Source organism: Bombus bifarius, unplaced genomic scaffold, assembly GCF_011952205.1.
Source record: "Bombus bifarius isolate JDL3187 unplaced genomic scaffold, Bbif_JDL3187 scf7180000008039, whole genome shotgun sequence".
NCBI lineage: Eukaryota > Metazoa > Arthropoda > Insecta > Hymenoptera > Apidae > Bombus > Bombus bifarius.
Genome location: NW_022884409.1, coordinates 461,074 through 475,371, shown reverse-complemented (window position 1 = coordinate 475,371; position 14,298 = coordinate 461,074). Strand labels below are relative to the sequence as shown.

The 14,298-nt window shown below is 43.2% G+C and overlaps 1 protein-coding gene across 5 annotated transcripts in view; it reads left to right on the top strand.

The window, feature by feature from the left end:
* LOC117207611 overlaps positions 1-14,298 on the top strand; it is a 121,219-nt gene that overhangs the window by 53,238 nt on the left and 53,683 nt on the right. The window contains exon 2 of one of the 5 annotated variants that reach the window (XM_033447989.1): positions 5,492-6,048. The exons of the other annotated variants lie outside the window; for them this stretch is intronic. Within the exon in view, the coding sequence (XP_033303880.1) occupies positions 5,515-6,048 (534 nt within the window). The 5' untranslated portion in view covers positions 5,492-5,514. The remainder of the gene's footprint in view (positions 1-5,491; positions 6,049-14,298) is intronic. 5 annotated transcript variants of the gene reach the window in all.

The window sequence follows — 14,298 nt, the reverse complement described above, 5'->3', positions numbered from 1 at the left end:
ATTAGAAAATTCCAAGAATTGTTTCTCGGAATTGTCTCCGAGGATTGTAGCGAATCGAAGTTTTACACGTCCGATGTGGAATAACATTTACATTTGCTTTGGAAAATCTGAATTTTCGTCCTGAGAATTTAAATTCGTACTTGGATTCGAGTTAGGAATTTGAATCGAGACGGAGCCTGTTTTTCAGCAATAATTTGGTCAATTAGCCGTGAGCGCGTGCGAGTGCGATAGGTCGAGGGACCTCGTTGAACACTCTATTTTGCAGGTAGTTGAATTTTCGCACATAAGTTTTCGTGTCTCGTATTTACGAGCTAACTTGGAGATCCGACCGTAAACGGAAAAGCGAATTTATCGCGATAGCGGCAACCACCTCGTTTATCGATCGCTTCATTGTGTTCCGGAGAACGTAGATCGGTTGGGAAATTCACGTGGATGCTTCCAGCAGGCAAATGGGTGCTTCGTAGCTTCGTAAAATCTAACAAAACGTTTCGATTGTCTGGTTTTCTCAATAGACCTACAATAATGCGATAAAAGAAAACAGGAGAAATTTAACAAATTCAGCAAGTTACGCAAAGACCCGTCGTTCTATTTTAATCAAACGAATTTGCAAACTGTAAAAGGTGGAAATCGATATCTGTCCATCTGAAATTCATTTCATTAGCTGTCCAGAACCCGAAACCACACAGCTAACTGTCATAAACGATTCGTAAATGAATAATGCGATGAAATGATCGTAAGCATACTTCCGTCCCTCTACTTCCACCCTGCAAACCACTTGAAAGCCATGATTTTAATCCGGATACCGTACATTTAGAACTGTGGTCAAGAAGAGAGTAACGACATTGTTCGAGCAATTTCTGGCGACAGAATTATAGTGCGGCTATGTGAACCGCGACGGATATTAGTCGAGCATTCATGTGCCTTGTTACAGTCAAACGGTGTTTCTCCTTCTTATTGAGATGCTAATAATCCCCTCTTTCCGTGGCAATCTCTCGCTTCGTTTTACCTCGTCCTGAAGCCACACTACTGGCTAACGTTATTCCGCTCTAGAAAGGAATATCTCACCGAGATGCGTCGCGAGTACCGTTTTAGATGCTCATTGTAATCTAGGTGAAATTTCATGACTCAGAGAATAAAATGTAATTTAGAAATACAAGCTTTATTTTCCGCAATTCCTGTGATAACGTCGCGTCGATTGAATGCGTACCGCTTCACGGCTCGAGGGAGCCTAAATCATTCGGCATTTTACGTGTCCCAAGAGCAGCATCGAACAGCAATAGACGATCCCTTGTTGACACAGGCCGGTGGCAATCCGAACGATTACCGTAATTTATTAACTCGTCGTTTATATTTACTATGATTCCCGTCTCTGAACGTATATTCAATTGTATTATCCGTCACCGTTTTTCGGTGAAACAACATCGATTGCTTCAATTTGTACATCGATATCGAGATCAAATAGTATATTTCCCTCAATGGTATTTTTTTCCTTGTCTTGATATATGTTGAGAATTGTGGATCTTAATTGCCGAAATAAAAGTAAAGGAAAGCTAAGGTTACACTTAGAATTCATATTAAAATAGTTTTAGATTTATTGAATAAATTCCATGCCACACTGCCAACGGAACTGTCACAGACGCCGTGCACACACATACTTCCACGCACTCATATTCACATACGCGTGTCGCTACTACGCGGCCAATCTGGTCTAGCGCACGAAATTATACAATCTCAATAATATATACACACGTAATAGACGACAAGGTGTGAAGTATGCGAATAAAGTTCAAGTATAATTGTACAATAGTAGAATCTGCGTAACATGGTCTACGATTTATCATCAGAGTTTCCGCACTTGGTAGCATCCTCGTACGAATCCTTTTATCTTACGCTGAGGCAGAGAACCTGCAGCTCCTCTAATAAACTTAGACTCGTCGTATTCTCATAGAAGCGTGGATAAGGCGAGAGATTGCATTATACCTGACACGCTGCTGCCGGGACGCTCTCTTCCTCCGGGGACAGCTGCCGACGCTCTTGTTCGCCAGTGACGCGCTCAATTTCGTTTTTCCCGGCGCGCCGTTGTGAAACGCTTCCTCGACACGCGTGGAACCAACCATGAAGCCGTGTTTTCTTTAGGAGACCGGCAACTTGGTCCAATTTCGCAGGAAATTCTCGTCGTCGCTGATAATTACGTTGCGAATTTTTCTTGCATTTATGATACAATTTTCAGGCGTAATAAAATGAAAGTACCGCCGTACGCGTTCCACCTAATTGCCGTACTATATTGCTACATTAAACGTTATACAACGATGTGCAAATATTGTTTATAGCCACTGTATATAATGTACCCAAAGTAGAGTAATCGTTATGATATTCACTAAGTGCAACAAATTCCAGCTCAGCTTGACGAAACGATTAATTTTGCAGTCAACATTTGCAGTCAATTGCAAATATATAATAATTATATAAATTGCAAACATTTTGTCTACATATATTATATCATATAATTATACCGTAATAATTATTCAATGTATTAATTGTCCTTTGCCATCGTCGATTTTCTGTCAACACCAAAATTGTGTACTTGATTTGAAAAAAAAAAAATGACATTATCGTTTTTCATTATCGAACGTAAATCATAAATAAGGGACAGGTTCGTCAATCGATCTCGAATTCTCGATGTTTGATTCCCCGAAACACCACAGCGGTTTCGTTATCGTTCCACTTCACTCGCCCTCGTTACAAGCAAACCAATTAATCCTTTCGAATAACTTCCTTCGCTGACCCTTCCGAAGAACGGAGACTCGAGCCGCGATACTCGAGCAATATGAAGAAAGATCGAACCTTGCTCCTAGGGCTAATTCGACATTAATTGCGCGCTTCTCGCGACCACCCTGTAGAAACCATAAACTGGCCTCCCTTCGAGGGGTGGCCGCCATTTAATTGCCAGCAAATCCAATTACGGTGCTTGAAGCTTTCCTCCGAGGGGAGCAGAAGAAACAAAGAGAGCCAGGTTCGCGAAAACGGGGGACGTAACCGGCGAGAAATCAGCGTGGACGTATTCAATTAACCGAGCTACAACTGTTCACGAGTAATAAATATTGGGTCGCGAGTGGCCTGAATCGTTTTGTTCTCCTCCCATTTTCGGTATTTTATTTGTTTCTTTGTATTGCAGCGTGCACATCGCGCTAACAACGACGAAGCTTCGTCTTTATTAGCCAGTGCTGCTACGGCAACGATTATCACCCTGAGACGATGACTTCCATTTAGGTTCGCTTCCACTCTAATTTGCGGTAACTCGGTATAGCGGGCGCATAATTTATATTTGTCATTCTTCTCTTTTTAGGTAAACTTGTGAATGTTTTTCACCATTTGAGAAATACAGACGTGTTTTTATTATGTGCTAGAAAATAGAAAATTGGCGAAAGAAATGTGAAAATAGATACTCGGGTATCTGGTTGCCTAAGGCCTAGGCGTCATGTGCGGTAAAACATAGGTCGTTTATTGCCTTGTCTTTATTTCGTGCAGAGATCTAAGCACGTAAAAATCATACGTTCAAAAGGCAGCACGTTTGGTGGTTGTAAAATATTTAACAACTCGCAATTAGACGTCGTTAAATCGGTAAAATGATCGCGAAGCCAAGTCGAAACGTTTCACAAGCTCTCTATCGCATTTTCAGTCACGCGTCCTCGTTCCACCAATTTAGATTCGAATCGTTGTTAAAACCATAGAATTATTCCTAACTAAACCTGTCCCACGTGGAAACATTGGTAACTGAAATCGTATCGACAACGCATGAAACATCGCATTATAATATCGCGTTAATATCGTTGCACGGTAGAGGACCCTTCGAGTTTATAGCGAAAACAATCGACCAATTAAACATTTTGGGATACGAGGAAAATAGTGGATGTAAGCGAGGCGTCCGTGTCAAAGATCGATAATTAATTCTACGGAGGAGATTACTACGTTCCGAATGAATTATTTACGTAATTAGGCCAACTAATCGTGGAATTACATTATCAATAAATCACCAGCTCGTTAGTGGCCTGTACAACAATAACGTTTAATCGAGCAACGATCGAACGTCGCAGCTTCGCGATACGATCGTTCCACGCTATTCTTCATTGCAGCTAATGGAACGTCGATTTTTAAACGCTATGCGCGTCGTCTCGTCCGAGTGACCTCGTCCACCTTCCTCTTGGATATTTTTAAACATTTCGGGACGAGAACGACGACGGTCCCAGCTTCGATGCCTCTCGCCAGTCGTTCACCGATCGTCGTTCGATTTTTTTCGTCGTCGTGTTTCCACGCGTATGTCACCGTATCTTATCCATTTGTCTATCCACGATAAAACAAACAAATAACGAGGAGATACGATCGTCTCGGTGGATAAATAATCGCTCGATCGTTTTCGGTTCGTTCGCGTTGCACCGATTTCCACGGAAGCTTTGACGCGGTTAACGAACGAAGCTCCCCGGAGCATCGCGTCCCCGATTTCTTAAAATACCAGCACAAACGCGGCCGCTTCATTTTTCATTCGGCCACCGGAAGAGGGAGATGTCCAGGGCAGAGGACGCGGCACTGAAAGCGCAGCTAGGCCAGAAAGAAAACGGGTCTGTGTACCGTGGTGAAAACCAAGTGGAAACTGTCCGCTGATCCCGTGAAACTGTGCCAAGGAGCAGCTTCTTTCGATCGCCCCAATTTCACGCGTTGCTCGCTCCGGTATTCTCGAAGCGAACTATGACCAGCCGCTCTTAATACGCGACGCGTTACGACATTCTTCTCGTGATCGAAAGTCTGCTCGATCCTCCGGACCTGTTTCTCCATTTTGAATTCCCTGCTTCCTCGCCACAGATCTTCTGTCCCCCTGCGGACAGTTTCAGTTTTATTCGGCTAGAACACGGAAGAAAGTTCAGCGAACATGAGTTTGGAAACGGTTGTTCGAGCGAGTCGTGGCAATCTTCCGTTTAGAAGAGAGTTCTGTAATGCTGCGACTTGCAACGACCATGTTTCTTCTTCTTCTTCTTCTTCTGTTGACTGTTGTTTGGAAAGGTTCGCTATTACTGTCCTCCTTTAGAGGAGAATCGGAGTCCTGGAATTTGCTACACGCGTTCGCAGTATATAACAGCAACGCTACAGTTAGATTTTATGAAGTAGTTCTACATTTTTCTGTAGTTTTTCCCGCTTTTCCAGCAGATGTGTTTAGATAATTAATTTCGGATCAAGATAGGATACCACGCTTTAGCGAGACGATCCGTTTTAACCTGCATACGCTTATCTTTATTTACTAAATCTTTGTGATTCCGATTAAAAAATTAGACTGCGACACTCCGACGGAAAGACGCTATTGAGACACCCTGGAAGGATCGTACGTCCTTCTCCATGTCACGAAACTTTCCTACTACTCTTATACACGATACGATCCGCAACTTTGTCCAACTCTGGAAATCGTCTTAAGAGTAGAGTCTTTAAAGATCTATGCACACAGGACTTTCTTCATCTTCGCGGAGAATGCGTCAAACTTTGTTCGACCATTTCCAAGTACCAAGTACCCTTTCAACCAAGCAAATTCCAATAATTTCAATGTTACTCTTAGGAACTAAAACCGTGAAGGAGCCGACCGATTGCTTCGTTCGTGTGAACCGTGTTCAATTAACAACTGATAGAAACACGAACGATATTTGGTCCGTCGATAATCGTTGCTTGGGAACGCGCGGAGAAGAAAATTCGTGTAATCTGCGTGGAAACGTGAGTGGCCGGCGCTCGAAGTTGATTCGAGCCCCGGCTAGTTACGAGGAAAATGACGAAGAGTGGCAGAAGCCGCGAGAGCTTTCGGTCTTCCGCGGCGACGTCGCCGGAGAGCCACCGTGCGAGATGCCGCAGCAGAAGTTCCAGTGTGGCGACTGCAAGAACCGACTGCCCGACTTGACCAACGACATGTGTCGTCTATTGTCTTACAAGAGCCTGAATGGCCTGGTGAGGGACAGGGACAAAAGAAGGAAGAACGAAGAAGATGGAAAGTCGTTGAAAACGCTCGAAGACAAGGTAAGAGTCGTAAGAATTGCGAAGGAGAAGGGAGCAGGCTGAAAATTGATACGTACGGATGTCGAAACAGGCTCGAGTACTTGAAGAGATGTTTCAGTGTTCGAAATAGTACGGTAGCCTCCGCGAAATAAAGAAGTTTCACTGATCAATTCGATAATACTCACGGCTTCTTTTCATATGAAATATTTGGACCATCTTCGTAGGTTTCTGTCTCAAGCTACAGCAAACTATCGTACATCGGTTTATTAATTATTCTTATCGTTGATATAGGAGAAATCGGATAATGAAACATTTAAAAGAAGTAGTTGCAAAAGTCGAAAACAGAAAATAGGAAAAGGAACCGTGAAAGAAGAAATTTCCGTAACAAAGAATGTAGAGCAAAAAGATATTGGAAAGAGATTCGGCATTAAAAGAACCTAACGAACGGAAGAAAGGAGTTAGAGCAAATACGTGAAAAAAGTCCAACAATGGAAATAGCGAACAGCAATGGCAAAAGGATAGAGAGAAGTAGCATCGCGACGCTGCAAAAAAAAAAAGACGAAGATTTTCCACGAGTGAGAATACGATGGGCGACGCACGATCTCATTAGTGGTGATTGCCGGCCCGGCAATATTAATGATTTTCACGCAGGCTGCGATTCGGATTAATTCGAGGGAAATTGTTGCGCGCTTTAATTGCTGTCAGAAGTGTGCCGTCTAAACGTGTGGTTCGCGCAACTTCGAATCGCTGAACGCCTCTCGAACGTTAATTCGTTTCGCGGACTAAACTTGAACTATCGGGCGAAACTCGTCGTAACCGCTATAGCTTCTCTTGATAACTTTCCAGATAATCGAGAGGAACGAAAACTTTGCAAAGTAATTCCCGCTTTTGAACGCCCACGAGATCTTCTTAAATTAAACGGTTATATATTCCCTCTACCATCGAACTTTTCTACATAAAGCAAAACTACCGTTCGAAAGGATCAATTTCGCGCGAGCGAAAAACGCTTACGCTCATCGAATCCCCATTGGAAACGAGCTGTTAAACAAACCAGAGAGAAAAAAACGTGTCGTAAAGCGGCAAAGGCCGAGCGTAAATAGCGCTCACAGGTACGAGCTTATCGAGTGCCGCATGACAGAACGTTTTACTCCGATTGCGAGCTGCGAGCCGCATAACTCGATGAAATGGTTTGTCAGTGTATAGCCGGGAGAGGAACGTCGAATGGTTCGATTCGTTTTTCCTAACCCTCTTCCGGCCCACTCTCTCTCTTCAACACTCCGTGACCCGCTCCGGGGATCCGTTTCGTCGTCGTTTCGCTCGAAATAGTGTTTTGCTTGGCAATCGGGTTCCATCAAGTTGAACGGGCCAGGTATTGCGCGGTGGCTCTACCGTTCCATTCGTTATGGGTCCGAAAATATTGCTGCGTGTGAGCGTTTTGTCATCCAACCCACCTTAGGTCGACGTAGACAGTGTATCGAACTCGTAGATCAGCCCCATGCTGATACTTTGTTCGCTCGAATGTTTCTTGTTTTGATTTCGATAAAAGGAAGAAGGAAAAGGGGTTGATGTTGGCTTTGAATGTGAACTTTTAATGCAAGGGACGAGAAAAGGACAAGGTATAGAGAATTTAGCGTGTTTGCTGAAACTTTCAAGTTTCTAATGTATTGTTTGATTTCGAACATCGTTGCATAACACGCAGAACTTTGCGGAACTTTGTACGAACTTGTTCCAAGAGTTTAAATCTTACTTCAACTGGTTTACCGCGCGAGTATTTTTCTTAGTCGTGACACATTCGAGTTTCTCGTGTAATGCTTTCACGGAATCAAGTGTCCACGTTCGTGGAACCACGTGGACACGAAGTTGATTTACCACCCCCGAAATCGATGATTGGAAAAGTCGATCTCGAACGTGAGAACATTCTACGAGAAGAATCGAGGCTACTAATCCCTGCAATAGCGAAAATAATTTTCACCATTTGTCTAAAAAATTCTCGAACTTGAAGTCGTTCGATAGCAAAGTGAAGGAAATAAGACATCGGAGTAAATTTAATTTGCAGAAAGTAAGACAAGTAACGTGTGTACGCGATTTGGCGAAACCGAGTACTAGTTTGCAAGTTTAAGATACGTGATGCTCCTGGTTGCCGCTAAACTGGAGTCTTCGACTTTGGACCAAAGCCCAACTGGTTCCTTTACAAACCTCTAGGGACTCACGAACGATGTAAGATTCGAGCTAGTAATGAATTTCACAGACACTAGCTAGGGGAATTACATAACCAGCAACTCGTGCCGGTACTTAATTCTGGATTACAATACCAATTATCGACAACATCGGCGACACCTAAACTAAGCTAAACTAAACTTTGCCTGATCATCCTTTCCTTATATTCGTCAAAATACACCAACTACTGTCGTAAATGAAATATTTAATAATAATATTGTTGAGAATTGTGGATCTTAATTGCCGAAATAATAGTATAGGAACACTAAATTTACACTTGGAATTAATATTAGAATAGTTGTATATTTATTTGATGAGCGATTTCTAAGATATTCACCGATGCGCAGTTGCACGCGTCTCAACACTCCATACCTGACTGTTAACCGACTGAACAATTTACATTCATCTGTTTTCGAGACGCCGCGCACACACATACCTCCACACTCTGATACTAGCATACAAGTATTTCTACTATGCATCTAACCTAGTGCAGCACATAAAATTATACATATGTCGAGTTAGCATCGCGGTTAGGGGCGTTTAAGAACCTTCAGTCGGATTAGCCATTCTTCCATTATACGATACAGATGATAGCCAATGGCGCAAATACGATTATCACAGAATAAAGTTCACCAGCAATAAACAATTTCACCACGCAACAACAAGTTCTCACTAAAGACCCATATTATAATAACAATGATTACCTAGTCACCAAATAAATATAACAAGAAATTCGCAAGGTGATCATATGACCATTACAGAATTTGACAATTAACCGTGACGATTAGATACTCGAGATGTTAATGACAATAATCTTAGGTCCAATAACGAATATATACGGTCAACAGGATAGCAAATGTACATACCTTGGGTCAACTCTATTTTTAAGGAGAGCTATACAACTACGTCATACCTCTTTTAGGCAGAAACGTCCATCCCGTGACTGTGGCTACGTTTAGCCACCAGATGTGTCACTTCGAGCCCCCAAGTCTACTGTCATAAGTCTCGGGCAAACGTAATCGGATTAAATCATAAACAACTACTTCTAAGTTTTATTATTTAAGTACAGCTATAATAAAAAATCTAGACTAGAGTATTGGCGATTTTCCCAAAAATTGCAAAGGAAAGACCCCGATGTTCTTTCATTTTCGACATATATATATGAATAAGAGAAATATTTCAAAGAAAATTGTTCGAGCATCGAAGCGTTTCCATACGACACGTTGCTAAACAGAAGTAAAAAGCAAAATCAGACAGACGAAGATGAATGGATTCTATTAGGTGTTTTAATGGCGTAAAATGGACGATTGAAAGCGTCGAAGGCGATCGGGAAGTTTTCCAGTCAAACTACGGAGGGAGGGCGGGGGTGAAAAATTCGAAGACGGAGTATCGTCGTGAAGTTCGTTAAACGAGTACGCGCAAAGACGGAAAGTTTCGTTATCTGAAATGAGATCCCGGAACAACTCGATGGCGAAAGTGAATTAAAAATTCGCCAAACGTTCGCTATCCACTGCGTGAAGCGATTTCTCGCGATTGCATCCTCTTTCGATTACAACAGAATCCGTTGGAAAATCGAACGTTCGCTGATTGCGTGTGTAAACTACCCTGCCCACTCTCTAAATACGACTGCCAATGTGCGTTATTAAGATTAAGTTTTTATATATATCTCTGTCATTCTTTTGCGCGGGAAGAGAACAATTTATGAAGATGTATATGTATCTTACCAGAAAGTTAATCGATACGTATTTTTATATGATTTTATGCTGTTCGAACACAAAGAACACGGCCAGGTTGAAACGTCCTCGAATTCGAGGACAGGCAGTTTTCCATTTTCAATAACAGTCGTCTAGCGTGTCACGAGGACGCACGGGAGCACGTTGAAGAAACTTAACACCTTAGCGTGCAACGGGAGATGCACGATAAATAATGCATAAGGTGTCGTTCGGTTCGTAGCCGCGAGATGCAACGTGTGTTTAGTCGGAGCTCGTAACGCATCGACAAGGTAAAAACGATATTCGACGTGGCGGGACGACAGAATGCGCTTAATTCGCTCTTTGTATCGTTGTTGGACGAGACGAGATGCAATCAGGAAGCTGACAACGCCCTTGCATAAGTACGATCACGTAGAGTCGGGGATTGCAGAGTCACGAGCTCCGCCTCGTTGTTCGCGCGATCGCTGTAATTCGATTTTACGAAGGCAATATCGCATTCGATGGAATAATACTGCGTCGAGCGCGAGAACTTTGTCGTAAAAGGAAAATCGTTCGACCGAATGATTTCAGGAATTGCAGCGAGGCAGCGATCTTAAAATTCAATCTTGAACTTTACGCGGAATAATGAAGCTCGTTGTGTGTTATGAGACGCCATTGATCTTTAACATAGCAACGGAAGAATGACGAAATATCGGGTACTTTAGATCCAGCAATATCAAATATCAAAAGTGACAAGCGATTCGAACAATCGTGTTTCTTTGCTTCGAAAAATGCGCGATTGAAACGCGTGTTTAGTCGAAAACGCGAAAATCAGAGACACCGACAATTAACGTGTGAAAGCACCGAACCGATAGGACCATCGAAATCAATAGCCAGTTTGTCGGTCAGGCAGCAAAGTGTCGATTAATTGCAGGCCTTTATCAACGATCAGCGAGAATTAGTAACGTAGCTGCGCAAACTTTCTAACCGTTGTTCAGTCACAGCGTCGTGGTTTCGTCGACTCCGATGAAATTTGAAAGCAAATAGCGAACGTTGGAAGAACTCGAACGAAAATCTCGCGTCCGTAGTTCGCTGGGATTTTCGGACAATTGGAAGGCATCAGGCGAAATGGAATTTTGGAAAAAAGTTGAAACTCTGACGGCGCACGAGGCAGCGCAAACGCAAACACGAAGCTGATCGAAGCGAAAAAAAGGTGCTCGGGGACATCGATACGCGGAGCTGAAAGACCGCGAACCAGCGTCTACGATTTCGATATACGAGACGCGGACACTGGCTATCGATCCGCGGACTCATATTTTTCCGCAGTGCTCCGCAATAATATTGCCATTTATGTACAGACCGCAGAGCCGATATCTGGTTCCTTTTACGTAACGTTCCCGTGCTTCACTTTAATTTCAACGTAACTGGAAGTCTCAATTTGACCGAGTCTTTGGTTTAGAAACTCCTTATCTCCGTATTACCTTCCAATTATTTGCCATAAGTTGGAAATCCCAGCGACGTATCCGAAATCTTCCGTATAAACTGTTCTTAAACAGATTGAGTTAAGGCACTCTGATCGCAATATTATAGCGACGAGATTACCAGTTAGAGATCGAGTTTGTCTTCGTCGTGTGTGAACCTGTTTAGAAAGTTCTGCCGCTTCTTCGTTACTGTCTTCAGTGACACGGTCATCCTCCAAATCTATCCTTGTCTTTCCTTCCTTTCTGAACATTTCATCTTCATTTCATTCTATTTTTTAACTTAACGTCATGGTGAGAAGACGCTGTAAAGGTTTGTGGTACTCGAGTGATCGACTCTGTGATTTGTGGATTTCGTGGGACCGCTACACACCCATTTTGTATTCCGCGAATCGGTCACCTGCATTCATTTTCTCGAACTATGCCTCTGATAATTATATTAATCGTACGTGTGAGCACACCAACCCACTCACACCAGTCATACTTTTTCTCTGTCATCGCGTATCATTAATTTCATATTTTTATTATACGTTGATATATGTCGGTTCACGCTGATTATACCTAAACCAAAAACTGTTACCTGTATGAATAAATAAATCAATAAATAAGTAAATAAAGAGAAGCGCGATACTTTGTGGCTTCGAAGCAATTAATGGTTTCATCAAACATCATCGTCTCGGATTCGTTATAAAATTTGTCGACCCGGTGTTTTTCCAAAGACTTCACGATCAATCAATCCACCAAAGAAGGAAGTTCAGTTAGCTCCCGTTTCGTTTAATCTTTGGCTCACAACTCTCACGAGTGTTTGTCGTGGGTCGTCTGATTTCCCTTTGTTCCCTCGCGTTTGCAGTGCCACAGAGCCATTCGATAAACGCAGTGCGGCCGATTACCGTACTCGTGCAGGTTCGTTCGGTGTAATCTCGTCTTTTCAGTCCCTTTCGAGAGGATTTGTTAGCCTTTCGAGCTTTCACCATCGACCAATCACAGTTGCCACGACCCCGCTGAAAAAGGAATCTACTTAAAGCGATCGTTAATAATCGAAGAGTCTCTCCGCATGACGTCCCTGTTCTTCCGCAAACACTTACTATGTACATAATCGGTTTTATCCACGGATGAAGAGGGAATTTCTATCGGAAGAATTACGAGGAACGAAATGATAAACGTTGATCCTGACGATAGGAGGCTGCGTCCAAGTGTTCCGTCAGTCCATCAAAAGTTTCAAACTGTTGTAAACTCAAAACGTGAAAGATATAAAACCGACTCGATTGACGTGATCTCGTTCGTTCGAAGATAGGAGGAGAGAAACGAGAGAAGGTTCCTAGTCGTCGAAAGAGTCGATCGAACGACGTTTCTGGAAACGTTGCTAGAGAAAACTACTGCCGAAGGTGAGCCAAAGAACTGCGAACCTCTCGCGGCTGTACGAACGTCGTCACCCAGACTGCTCACGTACGTATGCATACTACGTGACGTAGAGTTCTAGCCATCAGTTGGCAGCCTCTTGACATTTCAAGCCGAGCAAACGTGGTAACGAGGTAAACGACCGACGTCAAACACTCGGTGTGCCGGTCCTTTCGTGGCTTTTAAAAAGCCTTCGAGCTTTGATAAGTAACGCGCTGCGAGGAAACGCTGCTCCGTTTTCCTGAAGCTCCGTGATCTTCCGAGCGTTCGGAACCTTCGACCGCTTTAATAGATAGTTACACGATGGTTGAACGTTGCTGCAGCCACTCTTGGTAATTGGCAAAATCACGAACACCGTTCGAGTGCCATCGGTCGAGCTGCTACGATCCTTGCAATTACGAAGCGCGTATCGGGTGGCGTTAAAGCGCTGCTTATATCGAAGCAACGTTGGAATTTATGGAAATCGAACGAATTAATGTGGAATATAACCAGGCAGCCGAATAGAAGGTGAAATTGGAGATGTACGGAAACTTTGAATACGTCGCGATCCTTCCAGCGATACGTTCCAAGTAATTATTCGCAAAAATGCGGACCATTGGTGATGGCACCGTCCCAGTGCAATTTTCACCGGCACAGTGACTAATTAATCGAAAAATTTTCTACGTCGAGGAATTGCCGAGCTGAATGCATGGAAATATAACGAGATCATTACCATAGAGATATCCTCGATTCATACGCGCCTTGCGTTACGAAAGGAAATCGACGCGGAAAACGAGATGGATACGTGAACGGGGCCGTTCGATGCCGGCCGAACCGATGACGACCCAGATGCCGCTTTTCACGTGCTCGACATTTTTCCCGTTGCGTCCAAGCAAGCTCCGGGTGAAATCCGGCTTCGTTTATCGCGTCTCAGTCAAAAAATATATACAAATTTATATATATTCCGCTACGAAAATGTTCGCGAGTTTTCCAGATATTAATACAACGCTGGCTGCGTAAATTGGCGGAAATTCTCAAAGATGTAAAGCTTCGTAATCCTTGGCGTTGCGCTGCAAATGGAAAAATCGATACGGCTTGCATTATGCAAGTAACGCATTAGCTGCGCGTATCTCGTTTAAAACAGACAAAATTATTAAAAGGTTTTGATGAAAAACTGACTCGTCTCGGGAGGATAAGGATACGCAGAAAGTTACTTCCAGCTTCGTCAGACTTTTTTCCCCTCTATGTATCTGGGCCGGTCGGAAAGAAAACGGTGAGAAGCATAGGGAGAGAAAGGTGCACACTCCCAGTATTTACCGTCGCAACTTCCTTTCCTTCGGGGATTAAGCTTCTCGGAGAAGTCGTAACTCCAGGAATCTTCGAGGAAATTCAGAGAGCTCCGCTTCGCTCGTGGAAGCATCGCATAAACCGTGCTGCTCGTAACTGATGTACGCTTGGTCCAGCTTGGACAATTACAACAGCTGTCAGACTTTCTCTAACAGCATACA